At 45.6% G+C, this 25815-nt stretch overlaps 1 protein-coding gene and 1 non-coding gene across 2 annotated transcripts; both read left to right on the top strand.

Moving 5' to 3' along the window:
- The first annotated feature begins 571 nt into the window (after positions 1-571).
- HSPA9 (heat shock protein family A (Hsp70) member 9) lies at positions 572-20923 on the top strand. The gene is made up of 17 exons (XM_028722160.2): positions 572-727; positions 2165-2223; positions 3778-3865; positions 4052-4233; positions 4586-4710; positions 5756-5829; positions 6282-6388; positions 8074-8236; positions 10158-10250; positions 10906-11115; positions 12723-12950; positions 14076-14180; positions 15672-15789; positions 16463-16557; positions 16868-16960; positions 19459-19599; positions 20167-20923. The coding sequence occupies exons 1-17, from the start codon at positions 665-667 to the stop codon at positions 20242-20244; spliced, it is 2022 nt and encodes a 673-aa protein (XP_028577993.2). The 5' UTR covers positions 572-664; the 3' UTR covers positions 20245-20923.
- On the top strand, positions 16050-16115 carry LOC114595089 (small nucleolar RNA SNORD63). Its single transcript, XR_003706155.2, has one exon. It is a non-coding gene; the product is annotated as a small nucleolar RNA SNORD63 (small nucleolar RNA).
- Positions 20924-25815: the final 4892 nt, after the last annotated feature.

Genomic DNA, 25815 nt, shown 5'->3' with positions numbered 1-25815 from the left:
CCCTGTGGAGAATTTCATCACTTCCTCTGCTCTCGACCTCGCAGAGGCGAACTCTTGCAAACCGGTCCTAACTCTGCACATTTAGTACATCCCATTGCGTCCAGCCGCGCGCGTAGCATTGCAGCCCGTTTCGTCAGGCGCTTGCGAACTGCGCACGCGCGGCTAGAAATCCCCGGCAAACTCCCCCCGCCTTCTTTCCCCTGCGCCTGCGAAAAAGCCGGCTTCCGGTCCCGCCTTCCCCCGTCGGGCGTCAATCAATCAATCTTTGACCTTGAGGCGTTGCGCGGCGGCTGCCGCCCCACAAGGGCCCCTTCACAAAGCTGTCCTAGGAAAGTGCCTGATGCGGCACTTTTCTCGATGCGTTCCTTGAGGGGCAATTAAAAACAAAACAATAAAAAAATGTTACAAAAAGAAACTGGTGCCTTTCAAAGCGGTAATGGGGTATGTGTGTGTCTGTATATTTTCCTGACACGGGCGTTTCTCCCCCGGCGCTTTGCTAGGACGGCCGCGGGAAGGCGGAGGACCCCCTCCCTCGCACGACGCACGCGAGCGCTTGGACCACGCCCCCTCGCCTCCCTCACGTGGGCCAGAGGCTTCGAGAAAGCACCCGCAGCGGCCGCGCGCAGCTCTCTCCGCTTCTCCTCAGGCCTCCGCCGCCGCCACCATGTTGACTGCCGCCCGCTTGCTGGTTCTGCGCCGCGGAGGGGCCGCCGCAGGGCCTGCTCAGGTGAGGCGCCCAGGGCGGAGAAGGAGAAGGCGCGACGGACGAGCGAAGAGGGGAGGGCAAGGGAGCCCCCGTCGGAAAAGGAAGGGCCCCCTTCCGTGCCCTTCAGGCGGGGTAGGGGGTGGGGTTGGAGCTCGGAAGCGCGGTGCCTCAAAACCCGCTAGTTCCCACGACCTTTCCGCGGCTCACGTGTGTCGCGCAGGACACGTGTGTCAAGGCAGACACGTGCTTCTGACCGGCTATTTGCTGATTTTTTAAAAATTATTTTTTTATCGTGTGAGGGGAGGGTCAGGGGTAAAGAAAATGAGTTTTCTTTTGCCGCTGGGTTTCAGGTCCTTGCCTGGCTCGAGGGCCTGAGGGGTTCAAGCATCCAGTGAGGAGAGCACGTGTGTTAAAGCGGGTGAAGTGGGGGGCGGGGAGAATCTCCATTAAATGATTTATGTAACGCGCCGAATAATTTATGTAACGGTTCTGCACTGTTTCTTGATTATTTTGGTTGGCCTAATAAAATGTATTGCTGCAAGGCTGGATTTTGGAACTTTTTTAAAAAAAAATGGGAATAGTACAGCTGCCCCCTTGCTTTCTGAGCTTTCTGCCCTTTAGTTCATGGGTCAGCAAACTTTTTTCCAGTAGGGGGCTGGTCCACTGTCCCTCACACCTTGTGGGGGGCTGGACCATATTTTGGGGGGAAAATATGAACCAATTCCTATGCCCCACAAATAACCCAGAGATGCATTTGAAATAAAAGCACACATTCTACTCATGTAAAAACATGCTGATTCCCAGACCGTCCACAGGCCGGATTTAGAAGGCGATTGGGCCAGATCCGACCCCCCGGGCCTTAGTTTGCCTACCCATGCTTTAGCTAGTAGGTACAGTGATTATTTAGCATGGTAGATAAGAATCTGAAAGGGTATGTTAAAAATCAAGTTTTTTCAAAACGTGGGGAGCAGCAAAATTAGCCTTGGTGGATTAGAATGATTGGGACCTACATATATCATGACCAAACTGGCTTCTGTTGAAGTAGTAATTGGTAAGGTGAGAGATGCTTGGGAACTGAAAAGCAGTATGCTTGAGATTACATCTTAGTAAGGAATTGCCCCTGGAAAGCAAGCTTGCTCAGGTGTGTTTGATATAGCTCATGAGGCTGAATTTCTGTGTGGGCTTATTTAGGAGTAAGTTCCATCTAGCTCAGTGGGACTTCTTAGGTAACATGCATAGGATCAGAATGTAAACTAGCTGTAGGAGGTAGGGCAATAAAAATTACAGAAGTCAGGATGTTTGCCAAGCTGACGCCATCATCAAGCTTTTAACTGGTGCGGTCTTCCCGTAGGAAGACAAGTTTTTGAGTTGTAAGAGTGATGGCAGAAGGTGGTTCATTTTCATTGACATATAGTAGCTGTTTATGAATACATCTCATTAGCTTCATTTGTTTTATAGGTTTTCTGGAATGGCGTAAGTCAAGATATCCTCAGATCTGTAACAAGCCGGCAATATGCGTAAGTAACATAGCTGAACAAGCTAGCATTATTTGTCTTGTTGAAATGGCAATGTGAAAGTGAAACTGAAAGTGCAAAAGCAAATTTTTACTTCACTATTATAAGAAGCATCACAAAGATGGCAATTCATTGTAGACATTCAAAGCTTTTGCTTTTGGAAAAGCTATAGTCATATCAAGAAGCCATGGGTAGTGTGAAGACCAAACATTTCTTGAGAGCTCTTTCTCCAAAAGTAGAGGGAAGAAAGATAATAACTAAAATGAAATGGCGGGTGACAGAACTGGAAATTTCTGGTGAGACTGGCTCATAAGTTGGGGGCACGTATGCCAAACAAGTATTAACCTTCATACTGTTTCTTTTGGGTAAAAAAAAAAAAGGTAATTGTTGGGAAATTCAGTCTCGCTCTCAAGAAAAAATAAAAATCTGAGAATTTCAGTAACCCGTTTTCTGAAATCTGTTAATACTGACATGAAAATTCAGCGGTTTGCTTGGGCATGGATTCTGGTTGGAGCAAAAACTTAAATCCTAGTGTCTTCCATAATTCTTTCTTACATATATCACCATCTACAAAACGCAGGAGGATGGATCCCAGTGCCAAGGGATTTCAAGGGGGAAATGTACAGGAAACTAATAGTGTAATTATTCCAGGGCAAGGAAAGTAGGAGATTATGCCAAAAGCTTCAGTGCAAAGGTTGGCTTTAAGAAGGGATTTATACAAGGAAAGAGAGGTGTCATCATGCAACATTTGAACATTGAGGCTCCATTTAGCTATCAGGTTAATGGCAATTGATAGACCCAATCTCTATGGTTCATCTACCTTGGTTCTAAAAGCTCTTCAGGCAGTATTGTCCCAGAGAGGTTTAAAGTCAGAATTTCTGTGTACACCTTTGAAGAGTGTATCTTCCCTCTATAATTCACAGTAGGTGCTAGCCTTGTGCTGTTAGGGTGCACGGCACTGCTGTAAGCAACCTAGGTCAATCCTGAATTTTCTCTGGCTAGTGATGAGGGAGGACAATTGCCTTTCCAGTTGTCTCTCAGCATAGTGCTATGTGAAACAGCAGTAGTGGAAAGGGTCATAGGATCTAGTGTGAAGCCCCCATTGTAAAGCTCTTCTGTTTTGGTGAGTAGTGATGGCCAAAACCAGAACTTTGCCTTTGAAAAGCTGGAATCAGTTAAAGTGTAGTTAACACTTCTACTCTTGTGTGTTTGTTAAATATGCTGAAGTGCGTGTTTGCATAGATTAGGGACAAAATAAAGTATGGCCTTGATCTTTTTGTTGTACTGCTTATAATGCAGTCACTATTCTAACTATTGGTTGGACAGTGTTCTCGAAGCTACAAACATGGGTCTGACCAAACTGCAGGAGGCAGTGGAAGACAGGAGTGCCTGGCGTGCTCTGGTCCATGGGGTCATGAAGAGTCGGACACTACTAAATGACTAAACAACAACAACATTCTAACTATGATACAGCTGGAGGAACAGTAGTAGACTTGCTTTTATGGTACGATGGAAGGTAGACATTTTCTTAAAATACATTTACATTTATCTTTTCAGATCAGAAGCAATCAAAGGTGCTGTCATTGGCATTGATCTCGGCACAACCAACTCTTGTGTGGCAGTCATGGAAGGGAAGCAAGCGAAAGTGAGTTAGAAATAATTGTTTATTATCCACTTCATTGTTTATCTTAAAATGTACACCCCATTTTTTTAGGAACCTCCTCCACAAAGGAGCTTATAGTCTTAAATAGAAACCAACCCTTCCTGACAGTAAATAGAAAATCCCTGCTTCAACTACAGTCACTGTTGCATATTCTTTTATCTTGCATAGGTGCTGGAAAACGCAGAAGGTGCCAGGACGACCCCTTCTGTTGTAGCCTTTACAAGTGATGGTGAGAGATTGGTTGGCATGCCAGCTAAAAGACAGGCCGTCACGAATCCCCCCAATACTTTCTATGCAACAAAACGACTAATTGGGCGGCGATATGATGATTCAGAAGTGCAGAAGGATATGTAAGGAAGTTATCTTTTCTATTAACTGTGCTGCAAACCTAAACATATTTGCACTTGTGGAGCTTTGTCAGCTCCAGATGTAGTTGTGGATGATCTAAATAAAACAATTAAAAGAAAGTGGCCTTCACTGGCCAATTTTCCTGACCAAGATTGGACTTTGGACTAGAGGGTCTCTGTCATATAATAGTTTAGAGATGGTTTTATAGAAATGCAACATTCGTTCTTTTAAAGTTGTCCTTTTGCCTGCTTTGTTGCTTCATTATAGAACAATGCCGGTGGAGTGATGGTGATTATGCATGATTGATTTGTTGACACAGGCTCTGTAACCTTTTAAAAATATTTTTACTTCCAGCAAAAACGTTCCTTTTAAAATTGTCCGTGCTTCTAATGGCGATGCCTGGATAGAAGCTCATGGAAAGCTGTATTCCCCAAGCCAGATTGGTGCCTTCATATTGATGAAGATGAAGGAGACAGCAGGTTTGTACTGTAAAGCATCTGAGCTGGGAGTGTGGGAAGTAGAGGGACCCAGCATCCCCACACCAACAAGGTGCCCATGACCCATGGATTATTTACCAGATTGTAGGGGGTTTCCCAGCTAAATTTCCACAGTGTACACTGGTCCAGCACCAGCTCATCTTGCCCTCTTACTTTCTGTTAATTTGAAGCATTTTGCTTGACTTAAGAACTGTGGGCAGCATGGAAGGAGCTCTCTCCCTTTGGTGGTAGAGAATCCAGTCAAGACCTGGGTTCAAATGAAATAAGTTTATTAAGGATTATAATAGAAAGAGGAGAAAGGCAATGAGTATGCACAAGGGGGGTGGGAATAGTATGCATTTCCTAAACCTGTACTTGGCAGTCATGCATAGTCTTCCCCAGCCACTTTGGGTGGCTTACAGCATACAGTGGTACCTCGGGTTACAGACGCTTCAGGTTAGACACTGCTAACCCAGAAATAGTACCTCAGGTTAAGAACTTTGCTTCAGGATGAGAACAGAAATCGTGTGGCAGCAGCGGGATGCCCCGTTAGCTAAAGTGGTACCTCGGGTTAAGAACAGACCTGCAGAACGAATTAAGTTCTTAACCCGAGGTACCACTGTATATAAAACATAGTCAAACATCAAGCATCAAAAACTTCCTGATCAGGAAAGGGGTAACACACAGGAAAATATTCCATGTTTTATCTCTACTTAACAGAGCTACTGTAGGTGATTTGCTAGTGTGTCAGATTGTAACCAAAGGGACCTGGATTCAAATTTCATCCAAATATTAGTAGCCCGGTCAGAAGCTCTGTGTAACCTACCCAGAGGGTGGTTGTGAGGAGGAAATGGGACTGTTTCTTGTATGTCACCCTGAACTCATTGGAGGAATGTCAAAATACAAATATTTTAATAAGCAAACCCACTCCCAATCTTTCATAGAGTCTAAATAATCATTTCATTAGCTGGAAGCCATCCAGATTGGAACCTCTGCTTTGACATGTCTATATATGAACCTATTTTAAATGATGCTTTTTACTTACTAGAAAATTACCTGGGGCATCCGGCAAAAAATGCTGTCATCACGGTCCCTGCTTATTTCAATGATTCTCAGAGGCAGGTAAGGTTGCTGAAATCTGAATTTGCTTCATCTGTGTGGCTGTTTCCAATATCGTGTCTTCTGCTGCAGTAATATACATGAATACTTTTCCATATATATTTCTCCATGGATATGTTAATGCCTGAAGTCCAAAATGCATGTGACTCCATTAAGAACCTAGGAAGCTGCTTTATATTGAATCAGACCCTTGGGCCATCTAGTTAGGTATTGTCTACACTGACTTGGCAGCAGCTTCCAGGATTTCAGAAAAGGGGCAGTCTCAGTCCTACTAAGTGAAGCTTGGGGCTGGATATGGAACCTGCATGCAAAGGAGATTCTCTAGCCACTGAATTATAGCACTTCCCCGTTATAGTTGCTTTACAAGAATTCTCTCAAAAGCTTTTTTTGCAGAGGAAACACTGGCCTTTTTTGTAATCAAGCAATGTTTTAACACGCCATTATTTTCTCCCAAGGCTACTAAAGATGCTGGGCAGATTGCGGGATTGAATGTTTTGAGGGTGATAAATGAGCCAACAGCTGCAGCACTAGCTTATGGCTTGGATAAGTCTGAAGACAAAGTGTAAGTATATAAAACCCTGCTTCCTGTCTTCTGAAAACTTTAGCTCCATTGCTTTCATGTTTCTTAGGTCAGATAAATGAATTGCCAGCTTCTGGGCGGCTTCCTCCAGTTTTTAGGCAAACAATGGAACTGAAAGACTTTCGAGCATACCTTCATATGTAGTCCTCTGTGCTCAGTATAGCAAAATATTATATTCCTGTAAGCAGAGATGCAGGGCAATCTCTGAAATTGGTGGGATTCTCTCTTCCATGCATCTACACAGAGTACAGTGACCTTCATGCCAAGAAGGAAATAAATCCATTAATTCCTGATACCTGCCTTCATAAGCAGCTGCTTCTGTTTCAACAAGTTGCTTGTCGGATTAAAATTACTGTATTTTTTGTCCCATAGGACGCACCTAGTTTTTTTATTTCCCCCCCAAAAGCAGGTCGGGGAAACCGAACCAGGTCGAGGAACAGCGGGATGGCGGCGCTGCTCCTCCCTGCTGTCCCCCGAGCTTGTGGGGCTGGCCGATGTCTGCCCGGCGCGAGGGGCGCTCTGCTTCAGGGCGCCCTGCCCGCCGGGCGGCAGGCTGCTCTCCGCAGCCTAGACATCCCTGCGGGACCTCCCACAGGGCTACCTAGGCTGCGGATGTGTTCCCGAAGCACCGGGTGCTCTGCTTTCAGGGCACCCGACACTCTGGGAAGCAGGCTGCTATCCGCAGCCTAGACATCCCTGCGGTACCTCCCGCAGGGCTGCCTAGGCTGCGGATGTGTTCCCGAAGCGCCGGGCGCTCTGCTTTCAGGGCGCCCAACGCTCCGGGAAACAGGCTTCTATCCGCAGCCTAGACAGCCCTGCGGGACCTCCCACAGGGCTGCCTAGGCTGCAGGTGTGTTCCCGAAGCGCTGGGCGCTCTGCTTTCAGGGCGCCCGGCGCTCCGGGAAGCAGGCTGCTATCCGCAGCCTAGACATCCCTGCAGGACCTCCCGCAGGGCTGCCTAGGCTGCGGATGTGTTCCCGAAGTGCCGGGAGCTCTGCTTTCAGGGCGCCCGGCGCTCCGGGAAGCAGGCTGCTATCCGCAGCCTAGACATCCCTGCAGGACCTCCCGCAGGGCTGCCTAGGCTGCGGATGTGTTCCCAAAGCGCCGGGAGCTCTGCTTTCAGGGCGCCCGGCACTCCGGGAAGCAGGCTGCTATCCGCAGCCTAGACATCCCTGCAGGACCTCCCGCAGGGCTGCCTAGGCTGCGGATGTGTTCCCAAAGCGCCGGGAGCTCTGCTTTCAGGGCGCCCGGCGCTCCGGGAAGCAGGCTACTATCCGCAGCCTAGACAGCTCTGTGGGAACTCCCGCAGGGCTGCCTAGGCTGCGGGTGTCTTCCTGAAGCCTGGAAAGCGAGAGGGGTCGGTGCGCACCGACCCCTCTCGCTCTCCAAGCTTCAGCGAAAGCCTGCATTCGCCCCATAGGACGCACCCAGATTTCCCCTTCATTTTTGGAGAGGGAAAAGTGCGTCCTATAGGGCGAAAAATACGGTAAATAAGACAGTGCGGCAAAAATTGGACATCCTCTGAAATCTTAAGATTCCAAGTAATGAAATGAAGCAACTTGCAACAGCCTCACTCCTTTAACATGTTAGCCGTTGATTAAAAGAGGAAACTGATGGCCCCCCACGACTGAAGGTGCTAATGCATTTGTCCCTCCCGCCCCCTTTAGTATTGCAGTCTATGACTTGGGTGGTGGCACATTCGATATTTCTGTCTTGGAAATTCAGAAGGGAGTCTTTGAGGTCAAATCCACCAATGGTGACACTTTCTTGGGTGGTGAAGATTTTGACCAGGCCTTGTTGCAGCATATTGTGAAAGACTTCAAAAGAGAGGTAAGTCGCTTGTATTTCATGGTCTGGAGATGAAGGAACCACCAGAGAGCTTTTTCAAGTGTTCATTTAACCTTAAGAAAGGGAGACCTGCATGGATCTGACTAACTTTATTAGAAGAGCCACACTGGTTTCCAAGACAGTAAAGCTGTGCACTCTCTGCTCCTTTGCCACTGGCCTTATTGAAATCCTCTTGTAGTTCGCTTTTAAACACGTCTTCACCTCTTGAACATAAGCAGGGGGGAGGCATGTGATGTGTGTGTTTAGTACATTTTAACTTGGTGGCACCGTGGAGGGATGCGGGTGGCTCTGTAGTTTAGGGCTTGCCACTCAGAAGGTTGGTGGTTTGAATCCCCGCGACACGGTGAGCTCCCGTTGCTCAGTGCCTGCTCCTGCCAACCTAGCAGTTCGAAAGCACGCCCAAGTGCAAGTAGATAAATAGGTACCACTCCAGTGGGAAGGTAAACTGTGTTTCCATGCGCTGCTCTGGTTCGCCAGAAGTGGCTGTTAATCATGCTGGCCACATGACCCGGAAGCTGTACGCCTGCTTCCTCGGCCAGTAAAGTGAGATGAGCGCCAGAACCCCAGAGTCGTCCACAACTGGACCTAACAGGGGTCCCTTTACCTTTACCTAACTCTCTGAAGGCCAGCACACATTTTACAGTGGTGGGCATGTTTGCTGCATTTCCCTCACCAAAAGTATGAAGCTGGGGGAGACATGTATCTGAATACTTGCAGGGAGGGGGGCACAAGGTATTTGTGTGCTGTAGTTCTGTGTTTGGCTATGGCTCCCTGACACACATTGCCTGCATGGTCATGAGCCATGGATCTCCATGCCATATGATGGCAGCTATACTTTCCATCCTTGCACGGCCATTTGAGGCTGGAGTGGCTGTAGAAGAAAAAGCCTCTCCCAGAGCACACAGTTCCAGTGCAGTGCCTTTCTTTACGGACGCAACTAAAATTTGGTTAACTGTCAGTCTCGTTTTGTTAGTCGTGTCAGATAAAGTTTAGTGAACAGCCAATCCAAATTCATTGAAGTAAATTGATGGTGCTCTGTAGAAAAGGCTTGGGTGCTCGCTGGATGTTTTAATGAGTGGATTGTATAATGTTGACATTAATAGGCAATTCAGCACTGCCAGATTTAGTTAGCATCCAGTACCGTTTGGCATGCATTTTGTCGCAGTGGAAGGTTTACCTTTTCTCCCTTAAACGTAGCTCGAGCAGGACTGATGCGTACTTGAGAAGCAAAACATAACTGGGACTGGAAATGATCGCTTGGCAACAGAGGGCATTTGTGTACCAAGATGTAGCTAGTCTAGTATTAGTAGCTGGAGTGAAGAACAGACACATTAGTTCTAATGTTAATTAAAAAGAATGAAGGAAAGAGAATTCCCAGCCTCGCTGTTTAAAGATCCGTTAACACAATGAAAATTAGTAAATTGGCTCAAGTCAGGTAAATCTCTGATGTGTTACATCATATACACTGCAACGCCTTTTAAGTTGTTGGTAATATAGTTATACCTTGGATCCCAAACACCTTGATAAATCGACGTTTTGGCTCCCAAGCGCCACAAACCCGGAAGTGAGTTTTCTGGTTTGCGAACGTTCTTAGGAACCCCAACGTCCGACGGGGCTTCCGATTAGCTGCAGGAGCTTCCTGCAGGCAATCAGAAGCCGCACTTTGCTTTCCAGACGTTTTGGAAGTTGAATGGGCTTCTGGAACGTATTCCGTTCAACTTCCAAGGTATGACTACTGTGCTGTTTATGTGGTTACATGTGCAATTAGTACTGTCAGTGCTATAAACCACATATGATTTTGAAGAGCCACTTCAAATATTGAACATGTAAGAGAATGTGGGTTTTGTAATGCTGTGCTACGTCACAATAAAATAGTATGAACATGTTGTTTGTCCTTTTCCAGACAGGTGTTGATCTAACTAAAGATAACATGGCTCTACAGAGGGTGAGGGAAGCCGCAGAAAAAGCAAAGTGTGAACTCTCTTCTTCAGTCCAGGTGAGTAAATGAATTATTTCACTCCAAGCAAAAGCACTACCAAGGGGTGGGGCGTATTCCCCAGTAGTGGAAGTACAGCAGTCTTGGATAAATGTGATAATACTCTAATGGAAGTGTTGCTTTGGGGGAAATTCCTAGAGCCTAGCCAGATGCGTAAACTACTAATCATGTACAGTACAATGACTGGAGAAGCCCCAAATGTTAGTGACTGGTGGGTTTGCCTTTTTCAGTGCTCCGAGGGAATTGGTTATTACTGGGGGGGGGGGGGGAATAGCTTTTCTTTCTGGCCAGAGTAATGGATAAGTGCCATATCCTATAACTGTAGCTCATGTAGTGAGCTGTAGCTTGTTCTAGTGATCTTAACTGTGTGACAAGTACATTTTTTATTCAAGCTTTGCAGTCAAGCATTGCTGTTTGGCCAGAGATCTTCTCTGTAACAACAAAGGAGGATTTGTTTTAACTAAACAATTACTGTACATTTTGAGTTGGTGTGTTAAAAATTTGGTTTGAAAGAAGTCCTTGATTCTTCGTCTGGACGGAATAAATACGAACAGCAATTTGGTTACCTTTACAGACTTGAGGAAAGAGTCAGATCAGAAAGGGTGCTGTTTGTTTTTTATTTATCTCTGATGGCTGATCTTTCTTTGCATTGCAGACAGACATTAACTTGCCATATCTTACAATGGATGCTTCAGGACCAAAGCATTTGAATATGAAGCTGACTCGTTCTCAGTTTGAGGGGATTGTGGCCGATCTGATCAGAAGGACAATAGCACCTTGCCAGAAAGCCATGCAGGACGCTGAAGTCAGCAAGAGCGACATCGGTGAAGTTATATTAGTTGGTGGCATGACCAGGATGCCTAAGGTATAATCGATTTCCTGTGACTTAATATACTTGGACCCCCCATATCATCAGTTGTGCCCTTTGGACCTTGCTTAACTCTTAAGACAGCAAAAGTGACTGGAGTGAGTAGCGACTCAGCAGATGGTGTTGGCATGAAATTAGCATTACCTGTCTGCTGCCTATGCCACTCGTGACTTTGCCTGTTAAAGTTTAACTGTGGCTAAAACCTTGGTAGCTTGAATTTAAAGTCTGTTTTGCAGGGGGAGTTGCTTGTGTTTTTGTTTTTCGAGGTCTTTGCTTTTGGGCTTCCTTCCCAGCTCACCAGCGTATCTCTCAAGTTATAAATGAGGCAATGTGTGCCAAGAGGCTTATGCATGACGGTTGAAGGCTCCAAAAAGCCCTCACTTAGCACTGAGGCACTGAAGGGTCAGGAGAAGAACAGTGGTGTCATTTCTTTCAAGCTTCTGTCCTCCTGTTTTCAGATTATTCTGTTGGTTTGCTGCTGTGCCTTTTGTTTGTGGACGAAAGCCTGACTACTGTAATTCGCTCTATGCGGGGCTGCCCTTGAAGCTGTCCCAGAAACTCCAGCGAGGCTCCTCACGGGGTCTCTGCCATGGGAGCACATTCACCCAGTGCTTTTCCAGCTGCACTGGCTCCCGGTGGAGTACAGGGTCAGATTTAAGGTGCTGGCTTTGACCTTTAAAGCCCTTCACAGCCTAGGACCCTCGTACCTACGGGACCGCCTCTCCCGGTATGCCCCACGGAGGACCTTAAGGTCCATAAATAGCAACACCCTAGTGGTCCCGGGCCCTAAGGAAGTCAGATTAGCCTCAACCAGAGCCAGGGCCTTTTCAACACTGGCTCCGGCTTGGTGGAACGCTCTGCCTCATGAGACCAGGGCCCTGCAGGATCTGATTTCTTTCCGCAGGGCCTGTAGGACAGAGTTGTTCCACCTGGCCTTTGGGTTGGAGCCAATTTGATTCCCTCCCCCTCTTTCCTTTTCCTTTCTCCTCCTGTGATGAGGCTGCATTTTAATGTTTCAATATTTTAATGTTGTATTTTACTTGTGTTCTGTCCCATGTTAATCACATAGAGTGTGGATGAACGCACTCAGCCTGCCTCTCCTATCATATTCCCAGTTGATCCTTCACATGTTGGAGGATGACTGTGTGCAGTGGGGAGCCTGCGCTGCTCTTGTAGGTTGCCTACTAGAGATGATAGCCCTACAACTTACGGAGGATGGTCGGGAGGCTGGGGCAAGTCCATTGTGGAGGAAGGGGGAGGAATAACTGAATAGGGCTGATCGTTATATAAAAGAATGCTGTGGGTCCAAAAGGCAAGCGTTTTATAATTTTATTTCTCTTAGCACATGAGAAGGCTGTATTTGTCTCCCGTAAAATAATGGTGGTGGTTTTCTGCAGATATGTGCAATGATGTATATAAATCTCAAGGCTTCTGTTCCTTATTCAGACTGGGCTGCATGTTGTTACAAGAATTAGAGGGAAACTGAGAATGTGTCTACTGTAGAGTAACCTGCAGATTCAGTGGGATTTTTTGCCATTTCTAACCCCTTGCCGCCGTCCCCCCCAAAAAACTAACAGGCATGCACATCTTATGTATCCATTCAGGTACAGCAGACTGTCCAGGACTTGTTTGGCCGCGCTCCTAGCAAAGCAGTTAATCCCGATGAAGCTGTTGCTATTGGTGCTGCCATCCAGGGAGGCGTGCTGGCTGGCGATGTCACTGATGTGCTGCTGCTGGATGTGACCCCTCTTTCCCTTGGTATTGAGACGCTAGGAGGAGTTTTCACTAAGCTCATCAACAGGAACACGACTATTCCAACCAAGAAGAGCCAGGTAGGAGAGAGTGCGTGTGTATGGGAGACCGTGTTCTGCGTATTGCTTTATGTGAAATGGTACTGTGTGTTCTTTGTACCCTTCTGTGGTTTATGCTATGTCCCTGACCCTAAAGCATTCCTTCCTATTCCTCTTGGTCTGTTTCGAGGTCATCATTCTCTTGCTGTTTCTGCTCAAAGGTTTAGACAGTATAGAAAAAAACTGAAGATTGTTGTAATTCGCAGGCCGTGCAGGACTAAGCTGTTCCTCCACTATGGCAATGACCATGATTTTAAGGATGTAACTGTTGTATGCTGCCCAGTTACGTAAGAATAATAGAATTGTAGAGTTGGTAGGGACCATCTAGTCTAACCCCCTGAAATGCAGGAACCTTTTGCCCAGTGTGGGACTCGAACCCACAACCCTGAGATTAAAGAGTCTCCTGCTCTACCAACTGAGCTATCGCAGAGAACCTAACAATCACTATGGAGACAGGTTGCTGGGAAGGGTGGGGGGAGTAGGAGAACCATTGGGAGCACTGCTTTGTCTTACAACTCTAAGGCATAAGATACTTTCCCCCAGAACTTCAGTCATTTGCTAGTACATATTATGCTTTCCAGTAGCTAATAAGTTCGAGGCTGTGATAGTTGTAGTACTATCGACCCAGTATACCTGAAGGAGCGTCTCCACCCCCATCATTCTGCCCGGACGCTGAAGTCCAGTGCCGAGGGCCTTCTGGCGAGAAGTGAGGTTACAGGGAACCAGGCAGAGGGCCTTCTCGGTAGTGGCACACGCCCTGTGGAACGCCCTCCCATCAGATGTCAAAGTGATAAACAACTACCTGGCATTTAGAAAACATCTGAAGGCAGCCCTGTTCAGGGAAGTTTTTATAATGTGTGACTTTTTGATGTATTTTTAATCTTTTGTTGGAAGCCGTCCAGAGTGGCTGGGGAAACCCAGCCAGATGGGTAGATGGGGGTGGGGGTACAAATAAATTATTATTATTTATTTATTTGGAAGAAATTACAATGTCTCTTATTGGTTTGGCTACCTTCTATCCTTTTGGCTTTCCTTTCAGCTGCTGTTTTTAATTACACAACACTGCTGTGTAACCCTGCTGATACCAAATGTGTTTCATTTTGACAGGTGTTCTCTACAGCTGCTGACGGACAGACTCAGGTGGAGATCAAAGTGCATCAGGGTGAGAGAGAAATGGCTGGTGACAATAAGCTGCTTGGCCAATTTACTTTGGTAAGTTTGTTTTCATCTGCCGCAATGGTATGAAAATTATAGGAAGTAGTTTCATTTTGCCCACTAGGGTTGAAAGACATTGCTGCACAGAAACAAACCTTTTCTGCAGCAAAAAAAAACACACACCCAGAACATGTTAGAAGAGTTCATTATTTTTTCAGCCTTGCTTAGTTATTAGCAGGGACGCGGGTGGTGCTGTGGGTTAAACCACAGAGCCTAGGACTTGCCAATCAGAAGGTCGGCAGTTCGAATCCCCACAATGGGGTGAGCTCCCGTTGTCGGTCCCTGCTTCTGTCAACCTAGCAGTTCAAAAGCATGTCAGAGTGCAAGTAGATAAATAGGTACCACTCCAGCGGGAAGGTAAACAGCGTTTCCGTGCGCTGCTCTGGTTCGCCAGAAGCAGCTTAGTCATGCTGGCCACATGACCCGGAAGCTGTATGCCGGCTCCCTCGGCCAATAAAGCGAGATGAGCGCCGCAACCCCAGATTCTGCCACGACTGGACCTAACAGTCAGGGGTCCCTTTACCTTTACCTAAGTTATTAGCACTTCCTTTTAACAATACTTGGGAAAAAATGAACTGTAGCGTTAATTTTGCCATTGTCATGTGCAGATTATCTGTACAGGACTTGCTGTACTAAGTCATAGCCAGGGTAGACCCATTGAAATAAGTGTGTCTACTTGGAGTTTGATTGACACTGGGTATTTCACTACATTTCTATGAATAGGTGTAAGTGTGTAGTCATAGCATAGAAAAGTAGCATAAGAACACAGGGAACTGTGTTTGTTCATCTAGCTAAGTACAGTTTACACTGGCTGCAACTCTCTTAGACGTCTTTCCACCCTGCGTACAGATGCCAGAAATGGAACCTTGACCTTTTGGCATGCAAAGCATGTGCTCATTGAGTGAAAATCCTCCTTCAAATAAGCATTAACCTTCAAGTGGGTTTTCAGCAAAACCAGATGCTTTCATCTACCCCACCTGCAATAAAACATGTTTTTCCCGTATTAGTCTCTACAGCCACAGCAGGCGCTGTAACGCTCCAGCATTTTGACTTTACTACCAAAGGTGCATTCTTGCATTGTCTTCCAAAGCAGATGGTGCCAACTACAAGGAGTTGTGGAAATCATCATCTTGTTATTTATATGCCATCCCTCCAACTGGGTTGTCCCAGCCACTCTGGGCAACTCCCTACAAAATATTAAAAACACAATAAAACATTAAAAACTTACCTGAAGTTTTTCCCTGAAGAAAAACATCCCTTCAGATGTCTTCTAAAAGTCAAATAGTTGTTCATCTGTTTGACATCTGATCAGGGATCAATATTAGATTGTACAGTACTACTTCAGTGTTAGATTGCTTCACTGAGTAGCAAGTAGAATCGGCAATTGATCTCAAATGCTTACTATTTACTGCATAATTAATAAGGAGGCGTAAAGCTTATTAGTAGTTGTATCCTCTTGGTTATCAACAATGCACCTTGTGATTTTAGGTTGGGATTCCGCCAGCTCCACGGGGAGTCCCCCAGATTGAGGTCACTTTTGACATCGATGCCAATGGAATTGTTCATGTTTCTGCTAAAGATAAAGGCACAGGACGGGAGCAACAGAGTGAGTGTGCTAGATAGTTGCTTCTTTGGAGGGGAGGGGGAATGTGAACAGATGAAATTGTTATGGCAGTCAGGCACGGTAAAGGACTATTGTGAAAGCATGGGAAGGAAGGAAAAATAGAAGAAAGGAGACACTCGTGTGCAACTTCTGTCAAGCTATAAAACAAGGCCATTGTTTAGTTTGCAGTTCCCACCTGAGCTTTTCTGGAAGCTTTTGATAAGATCTCTGAGCTTTGCTCATGGCCAGAACCAATCAAGTGTGTGCAGTGATGCTATTATCAACACATCATTCTGAAAACACATGTGGAAGATTTCTAACTGAGCACAACACAACTGAGAAGCTTGTCTCTCCTGGCTTTGAGATCTGTTAAATAAGCACTCTTGTTCTTAAAAATGACAGTACTACATCAGATAGTAGAAAAAGTCAAATAATATAGGCCTATAGCTCTTTAAAAAATAAGAACAAACTAATTGAAGATACAGATTGCAGAAAGTCAGTTTTGGCAATTTTTAAACAAATGGGTGTAAATGCTAGACGTTATAATGTTACAGTGGGGGTCAGGCAGATAAATTTTTTGTGGTCTACGGGATTGGTTTTGTATGCCTACTAGGCATGTGTTGCTTTGGTTTCAGATAGCATTCTGTAAACAAGATACCGTTTCATATTTCTGTAGTTGTGATTCAGTCTTCTGGTGGTCTTAGCAAAGACGATATTGAGAATATGGTGAAGAATGCAGAAAAATATGCAGAAGAAGACAGGCGAAGAAAGGTAACTTTGCAGTGATGACTTTAGACTGAAATACTGATTCCCAATGCAGTTATGTCTTTGGAGAACTTTTGAGCAGATGTCTAGGTCCTCAAACTAAAATAGATGCTACGCTCGCTTTTCAAAATCCTTGAGTTGATAGAATTGGAGCATTTCTTGCTTACAGAGCAATGAATGAATGAGCATCCGAAGAGTTACAGTTGGGTGAAATGTCTTTAGATGCCTAATTCTGTGTCAGCTTCATGATCCTCATTAATATGTGAGCGTTAGGGGCACAAATGGGGTATTTCACCAAAGTTGTTGTTTTATTCAGGAACGTGTTGAGGCTGTAAACATGGCAGAAGGAATAATCCATGATACAGAATCCAAAATGGAAGAGTTCAAAGATCAGCTACCTGCTGATGAGGTAGGTGTTCTGCCTTGCGCTAAACGAATTGTTTTCCTTTGTCTCAGTCTAAAATTAATTGTGTATGGATTTGACACGCTGCCTGGGCATGTACTGAATTTGCTTCCTCTTTTTGTCAGAATGTGCAAAACTAATGCTCTCTAAGTTGTATAATCCTTCATACAGCAATTTCCTGGCTGTGCTAATTTATCACCGGAGAAACTAAGCAGCCTACGATAATGGGAAAAGGCTTTTAAAACAATTCATGATCTTTAATTTTAATTCCGGAAAGCCTTTGGCAGAGATAATAAATGCAGACTTCTCCCAAGAAATTAAAAAGAGAAAATTTTGTAAGCTTTGTTATATTGGGGTAGTATCCCCTGTGTGAGAAAGGTTGCTGGAAAAGCCATGAAGGGGCCAAGTCAACTTGGGGGAAGGGAACTATTCTGAGAATCAAATGCTGTTCTGTTCTTTTAATAACTAGTGATGGTGCTAAATTTATGATCAATCCATTAGAGTAACAAAATTTGATTTTGTGTGGTTGGTCTTGTGCAAAGCAAAAATTACAGTCCCTGATTGCTTCTCCCACCTACTGATTTTTCTACTGCTTTGCCAGTGAAGGTGAGACAGGTATGCAGCAATGTTCATGGTTTATGCTATAATCATGCATGGCAACATTTCAGGCTGTCAGGAGCAAATTGGCAATAAATCACATGGCGTCCATGAACTTAGCTCTTCATTCAGGGAAACTAGGTCAACTCAGGAGCCAGGTATAGTGAGCATAGCAACTTGGCCTGATAGATCTTGCCCCAATGAGGCAGTTGTGAGGACTTAATGTTCCCCACCTTTCCCAAAGCTGCTGTCTCTCCCAAGTCCTTCCCAAGCAATCTGAGACTACGCCAATGTGCCTGTCTCTGCTCCGCCCTCTTCATTCTACTTCTGGTTCTAGGAGACCAGTGGGGAGGGAAGCTGATCACAACAGCAGCATCTACACCAGGCTTCTTCAACCTCGGCCCTCCAGGTGTTTTTTGAGACTACAATTCCCATCATCCCTGACCACTGGTCCTACTAGCTAGGGATCATGGGAGTTGTAGGCCGAAAACATCTGGAGGGCCAAGGTTGAGGAAGCCTGATCTACACAGTTTCACTATTTTGTTAATTTCAGTACATTTTACGTTTTCACTGTGCCCGCAAGCCATGAACTCACTGGAATAAACAACTGATTTTTAAATATTATATAGAGCTGACCTTGATGCTTATGGCAGTCTATGCATGTCTGAGAGCTCATGTAGTGGTTATAGTGTTGGGCTAAGACCAGGGACCAGGGTTCAAATCCCCACTTGGCCATGAAGCTCACTGGGTGACCCTGGACCAGTCAGTGTCTCTTAGCCTAACCTACCTCACAGGGTTGTGAGGATCAGTGGGGGAGAACCATGTATGTCACCTTGGAGAAAATGTAGGATAGAAATCATATACAGTGGTACCCCGCAAGACGAACGCCTCGCAAGACGGAAAACCCGCTAGACGAAAGGGTTTTCCGTTTTGGAGGCGCTTCGCAAAACGAATTTCCCTATGGGCTTGCTTCGCAAGACGAAAGCCCATAGGGAAATCTCCGGGACAGCGGGGAAGCGCAGCGCGTCTTCCCCACTGTCCTCGGACCTCCTCCCGCCGCCCGGCTTCGGAACGATGCTCCGAAGGCGGAAGGCGGGGCGGGAACGCCTCCTCCCGCCGCCCAGCTTTGGAACGATGCTCCGAAGGCGGGCGGGGACGCCTTCTCCCGCCGCCCGGCATCGGAACAAAGCTCCGATGCCGGCCGGCGGGGCGGGGACACCTTCTCCCACCGCCCGGCTTCGGAGCATCGTTCCGAAGCCGGGCGGCGGGGCGGGAACGCCTTCTCCCGCCGCCCGGCTTTGGATGGCTTTCCTGAAGACTTGGGGTGGGTGGAGGGTTTTCCTTCCCACCACCAACATTCAGAATGCTGTTCTGAATGTTGGCGGTGGGGAGGAAAAACCCTCCTCCCACGCAAGCCCCGGGAACAGAGGGAAAGCGCTGCGCGCCTTCCCCTCTGTTCCCGTACCTGTCCTGAAGGCTTGCGGTGGGGAGAAAAGCCCTTCTCCGCACCGCCAGCCTGGCAAGCGGTTTCCCTAGGAACGCATTAATTGATTTTCAATGCATTCCTATGGGAAACCGTGCTTCGCAAGACGAAAAACTCGCAAGAAGAAAAAACTTGCGGAACGAATTAATTTCGTCTTGCGAGGCACCACTGTAAATAGACTTTAAACTTCAGTCACCTGCATCAAGACCTAGGAGAACATAAACTTATTAGGCAAGTGATTTATTTTTTAACTAATGGGGGTAAAGGCAGGCAGATTGGTTTCCATGGCTTCTCCCTTGCTGATGAAATACCTTCCACCCTGGGAGCTGATGGCACCTTCTAATTACTGTAGTTGAGGTCAAGATCCGCTTTGATAAATGCCGAAAGGGTTATGGATATGTGTTTCTCTGCAATTGCTTTACAGTGCAACAAACTGAGAGAAGAAATTGCGAAAATGCGTGAACTGCTAGCTCGTAAAGATAGCGAAACTGGCGAGAACATCAGGCAGGCAGCATCCACCTTACAGCAGGCGTCCCTGAAACTCTTTGAAATGGCCTATAAAAAGGTAGGAGGGTCGTGTATTGGGGGGGGGGCTGGGTTAATTCCATTGTACACAAGTTGTACATTGACAATAAAGGTATTGTTATTATTTATTAGAGTGGGCAAGGGCAGCTGGTTTGGAATTTCCAGTTGTATGTGTGCTCCTGGTCTTAGCAAGTAAAAGACCAGCTGGGTAAAGGAAAAGTAAGCAAAGCCACTCGGTCAAACTGAGAGAGATTGCTGGACACTGCCAGTACTAGCTGATCATAGCAGACCTTAGGAATGAGAGGTGATTGGAAGAAAAAAAAATGTAGCACAAGTTTTGAATGCTTGCATCTTGAGATCTGGTGATTAAGGGAGAAGATTGCAGGCTCCTCAGCTCAGTTGATTGGAGTAGCAGATAGAGATGTCAAATTGCCATAATTTATTTGAGCACTTGGTGAAAGTAAAGAATTAATTTTTTTGGTCTAGTCAACACTCTTCCTTGTGGCTCAACTTGCCAGGAAGAAATAAGTAAGAAGGAGCCCTGTTCTTACATCCTCCTGTTAGTCGGTGCCCTGTTGATCTAACACTGCTTATCCCCCCTCTTCAGATGGCATCCGAGCGGGAGAGTTCCGAGAGTTCGGGAAGCTCTTCAAGCTCTGGGGATCAGAAGGAAGAAAAGCAGTAATTCCTCTGTCTCGCATGGACTGGAGCAGGAAGAGGACAATGTTCCGAAGCTTGGGAGCCAGCGGACCTTCCCGAGCAGCTGTGGGCAGATTTATGTCTTACTGTGTTTTTGCAGTATACTATACATAATTTCCTGAATGTATAAATTTAGTGATGGCGTCCTACTAGTGAAATTATCACCTGATCAGAAATTTATTTCGGAACAGCTCCTCGGGGGTCAGTGACATTTTCAAGTGCATCCTGAGGATTCATGGAGCTCTTATTGAATGGGGGGGGGGGGGAATAAGCACAGCAGTGATTTCTGAAGGTTTAGAAACCATGTCTCGCAGCTTGAGGGTGGCACGATGAGGCCCATGGGGTGCCTGAACTGTGTCTATTCCACCCTTAATTATGGATCCTCCTTTTGGGAACAGATTTCTGCTTTAGTGAAGGGATTTCAATAGGGCCCGGGTTGGGCAGAGGCAGGGCTTGCCTACTTTGGCAGAGAAAACACAGAACTGCACCTTAGCGTAGTATCCTTGTCTGAAAGGAAATGGGTTGTTTTTAATGTAGCTGTTACTATATAAATAAGGCTACTCTGAAGTTCCATGCACTGCTTGTCTAGGCTTTCTGCTCTGCCCAATGTCTCTTCTTGCAGAAAAACAGCTTCCCTATTAATAAAAATGTTCTTATTTGATCAATCCTGTGTGTTTTTAAAAATCACCGCTTTCTTCTGTTTCAAACACCCCCCAGCCTGGTATTGCTACCTGCTACTACCGATATAAGATGTCAGATGTACTAGAGATTTTAAACAGGTGTTTTGAAACATCCTTTCACAGGAGTAAAGCTCACAAGTGTACCTTTTTTCTTCCCTCTTGAGTGCATCACTTAATACAGGTTTTCTCCTGAGGAATCCAGAAGCCATTCTCCAGTATTAGTGTGCTGTGGGCATCTGACCCTACATACAATTCCAAGTAATGTATTCAGTGGGCCAAATAAAACAATAATGATTAAAGGGTTGTTAAAGTATTGACCGTAAGAGAAGTTTCATTTCTTCCATGAAGGCCATCCGTAGCTCACCTTCCGGTTTCCACACTGCAAAGCACAATTAAGCCGTCGCCAACTACTGTATTTTTCTGTGTATAAGACAATTTTTTTGCTTCATTTTTAGTTGGAAATTGTGGGTCATCTTATATTCAATGCACAGGTGTTAAAAAAAAACAAGCAAATTATCTTCCCTTAGCTGCCGCGAAGAAGCTGCTGGAACTGCCCATCTCCCACAAAAAGCTTAGTAACTCTTGGTGATCCGATCTCCCCGCAAAAAACTCAATATACTTGGTGTTGAGGAGGTGGACACCAAAGGGGTCGGTCTGTCGCTCACTTGCTCGGGGCGGCCAGGAAAGGAGCTGAGGCGAGCGCAGGGAGCCCATGGCCCAGAGATGAGGCAGGTGAGAAAGAGGCCCCATCTCAGTGTGGCAGCAGGAGGTAACACTATGATATCAGGGGTCAGCAGACTTTTTCAGCAGGGGGCCAGTCCACTGTCCCTCAGACCTTGTGGGGGGCAGGACTATATTTTAAAGAGTTTTCAATCAGTACAAAACTGGGAATCTTTTTGACTGAAAGATGAATTGATTGGTTTAATTTTTGGTTCAAAAAAATAGGGGTCATAGATGTACATAGGTGCAGGCAACTGAAACTGAAACTTGTTTGATTAGCAGGCTTAGAGTTTTAATTCTGTGATACCCTAACATTCATCAAACATAGCACAAGGGGCAAAATAAGATTCTGTTAGATGTGGGGGATTTATTGCCCCACTTAGGAAATAAATCTCCCAGTCTTTTCAGCAGCTGCACCTTCATCTCAAAGTAACGGTAAAAGGGAAGAGCATAAGGAGGTATTGCTACAAATTTGTATTGCTACAAATACTGTTGCTTACCAAGGAAGTGGTATTTGATCCCATGCATGTTTTACTGAGGTCACTGGAATTTACAACTGCTGTGGGGGCAATCCTATGCCTATCTAACTATGCCTACCTCTGCTGGTTTATAAGTAGCATGTCTCAGCTTTGTCTGCTTTCGAAACAAGCAAAACAGGTGATTGAAATGGCTGGAGAAAATTCAAATGGCATAGAAACCATTGGAAGTATTTTAATATAGGCTAAAGGCAAAAAGTCACGCTGGTTCCAGCTGCAAAAGCAATGCATAAGACAAGTTTTGTCTTACAGTGGTACCTTGGTTTACAACCATAATCCGTTCCGGAGGTCCGTTTGTAAACCAAAAGAGGTTGTAACCCAAGGCGCGCTTTTGCCAGTGGGGCCTCCCAAAAAAACTTGTTCGTAATCCAAAAAAAATGGGGTGTGATCCAAAAAAAGGTTGCAAACCGGGACACGCACTTCCAGGTTTGACATGTTTGTAATCCAAGGTACAACTGTACAGTGGTACCTCAGGTTAAGTACTTAATTCGTTCTAGAGGTCCGTTCTTAACCTGAAACTGTTCTTAACCTGAAGCACCACTTTAGCCAGTGGGGCCTCCTGCTGCTGCCGCACTGCCAGAGCACAATTTCTGTTCTCATCCTGAAGCAAAGTTCTTAACCCGAGGTACTATTTCTGGGTTAGCAGAGTCTGTAACCTGAAGCGTATGTAACCTGAGGTACCACTGTATTTACAATTATGCTTACTATTTTGTGTAGCCACTGGTTCCACTAAATACCGAAATGTAAACTAGGTGTGTGGTTGGCAACTTCTCTACTGCTTCTAAGGAGCTTAAAGCACCATTTCAGCTTCACAATATTTCTGAGCTGAAAATACAGGTGGGAGATGGTTTGACCAAGAGAAACCAGGTTGTGTTTTTTGCTGGAAGCTGGTTTGGGGTTTCCTGCATCCCTTCCCAACACTCTACTTGCTGCACCATATTGGTTCATAAGCAGAAACTTGCTATGTATGAACCAGGGATGGACAACAGCACTCTCACACTGTTGAAGACAAACTGAAAGTGATGTTGGGATTTGGCATCCAGGTAAGAGGTAGTGCACACTATATTCCTATGGGGTTCTTGTGACCTTTTCTTTAAACATCAGTTAAGTGCTTTTAGGGGGACATGGGTGGTGGTGTGGGTTAAACCACAGAGCCTAGGACTTGCTGATCAGAAGGTCGGCGGTTCGAATCCCCGCGACGGGGTGAGCTCCCGTTGCTTGGTCCCTGCTCCTGCCCACCTAGCAGTTCAAAAGCACGTCATAGTGCAAGTAGATAAATAGGTACCGCTCTGGCAGGAAGGTAAACGCTGCTCTGGTTCGCCAGAAGCGGCTTAGTCATGCTGGCCACATGACCCGGAAGCTGTACACCGGCACCCTCGGCCAGTAAAGCGAGATGAGCGCCGCAACCCCAGAGTTGGTCACGACTGGACCTAGTGGTCAGGGCTCCCTTTACCTTTAAGTGCTTTTACCAGTAGCAATGCAGGTTCTGGAAGTGCCACTTCTCTGGGAAACTTCTATGCGGTCACCAGCATTTGTGTGTTGGCCTTTGAAAATATTGCAGGAGAGCTGTAGGATGAGCTCAGAGAACAATGCCCCACTAGACGGCCTGAGTCATGCTGTTCTAAATGGTGCTGTTCTAAATGGTGGAACATGACAAATCAAGTATAGTGGTACCTCGGGTTAATAACTTAATTCGTTCTGGAGGTCTGTACTTAACCTGAAACTGTTCTTAACCTGAAGCACCACTTTAGCTAATGGGGCCTACTGCTGCCATCGCGCCGCTGCTGCACGATTTCTGTTCTCATCCTGAAGCAAAGTTCTTAACCCGAGGTAATATTTCTGGGTTAGCAGAGTCTGTAAACCTGAAGTGCATGTAACCCGAGGTCCCACTGTAGTGGGTTAGGCAAATTCATGGACAAAAGAAAGATGAGGCCAAAGTCACAGCTAGACCACAACCTGCTCTCACATTGGATGCCCTTGGGAAGCCCACAAGTTAGGATATGAGGACTATAGCACTCTCTGCTAGCGTTCCCTAGTCCTTAGAGCATGGGTAGGCAAACTAAGGCCCAGGGGGCGGATCCAGCCCAATCGCCTTCTAAATCCAGCCCATGGACAGTCCAGGAATCGGCATGAGTAGAATGTGTTTTTATTTAACATGCAGCTCTGGGTTATTTGTGGGGCATAGGAATTCGTTCTTTTTTCTCTTCAAAATATAGTCTGAGGGACAGTGGACTGAGGGCTGAAAAAGTTTGCTGACCCCTGCTTAGAGGCAGCATATTGCCTCAGATACTGCAGGTAGTACACAGCCATAAGGAATGCTAGACATTGAAACTTGTCTTCCATGAATGTGTCTAGTCCCCAGTTTAATGGTGTCTGTATTTTATTTATTTATTGTATTGCATTTATATACCACTTTCTCCAAGGCAAACATGTTGGCAGCTGTTACTTTCTGCACCCGCTAGTTATAAGAACTAGATGGAACTTTCACATATGGAGGCAGCATACCTTCTAATAGGTTAACCAGGGGCCAAAAAATGAAAGAAGGCTATTTTCATGCCCTTCTTGTCAATTTTTTTTAAAATACCAGTTTTCCAGAGTTAAAAATAGAATGCTGGACTAATTTTACCTTTTTAGTCTGACCCAGCAGGACTGTTGATGGGTTGTTTGTTTGTTTGTTTGTTTGTTTGTTTGTTTGTTTGTTTTTAAGACATATAGATTCATGGCACATGAATTAACCTTCGGAACTAGATAGTCTATCCAGTTTCTATGTTGGCTCAACTCCAAGCATTCTGGGATTACACGGATTGTCTGTACCCATTTCAGTCCGGCTTTTAGCCTGGTTTTGGGACTGAAACACAACTGTTGATTCTAGTAGAGGACCTACACCAGGGGGAGAAAATAGCAGGAATGCAATACAGTTGCTTCTCTTGAGACAAAATTAAAATAACAACAGACTTAGCAGCTTTGGATACCAAATGCTCTGATAACCCTCTAATGTGGAAATGGGAGTTAAATGCTCCACATTTGCTCTGCTCCATGGCACAATTGACACATTATGGAGTACTGCCAGGCTCTTATTTTGTTCAACGTGCTTTAATTTATTATTTACATATTAAATTTCTTCATCCAAGGATCACAGGACAGTCCATTCCATCTACATGAAACAGCTGGGCTGTCTGGAGATGTCTTTATGTGTGAGTAAATTGTTTTAATGTGCCTTGATACAGTATGTCGTTCTGCATTATTTTTAAATTGTAATGTAAGCTGCCTTGGAAAAATATAAGGCTGTAGGATGAAAATATTTTAACAAATAAAAACACCCTTCATGGACAGAGACTGTACATCTGAGTAGCAGATGTTGCAGATAAACTCAAGGGATGACCATCTCCATGTTACCCTGTTTATGGGCTTCTTAGAAGTCATGGCTGTACGAGATGAGGACTTGGTTTGATGTCAATATTATGACAACACTTGTCAGAAAAGGCACTGCAGACAATCAACGGGATTTACTACCACTGTGTTGTCCTGCATGTAGGTTTCCTAGATGCAAACAGGTGGCTGTGCATAGGAAACAGAATCTCAAAATGGATGGGTCTTAGGTGTTGTAAACAAAAACCTGCC

This window comes from Podarcis muralis, chromosome 3 (assembly GCF_964188315.1).
Source record: "Podarcis muralis chromosome 3, rPodMur119.hap1.1, whole genome shotgun sequence".
Classification (NCBI taxonomy): Eukaryota; Metazoa; Chordata; class Lepidosauria; order Squamata; family Lacertidae; genus Podarcis; species Podarcis muralis.
This window is presented reverse-complemented; position numbering and strand designations above follow the sequence as displayed.

What these genes read in the sequence shown, in the direction of transcription:
- HSPA9 (XM_028722160.2), top strand. Translation starts at nt 665, where the DNA reads ATGTTGACTGCCGCCCGCTTGCTGGTTCTGCGCCGCGGAGGGGCCGCC. An exon ending in TCAGAAGTGCAGAAGGATAT is followed by an intron (nt 4,234 to 4,585) that starts GTAAGGAAGTTA and finishes TTTTACTTCCAG; the next exon opens with CAAAAACGTTCCTTTTAAAA. An exon ending in GCATGACCAGGATGCCTAAG is followed by an intron (nt 11,116 to 12,722) that starts GTATAATCGATT and finishes GTATCCATTCAG; the next exon opens with GTACAGCAGACTGTCCAGGA.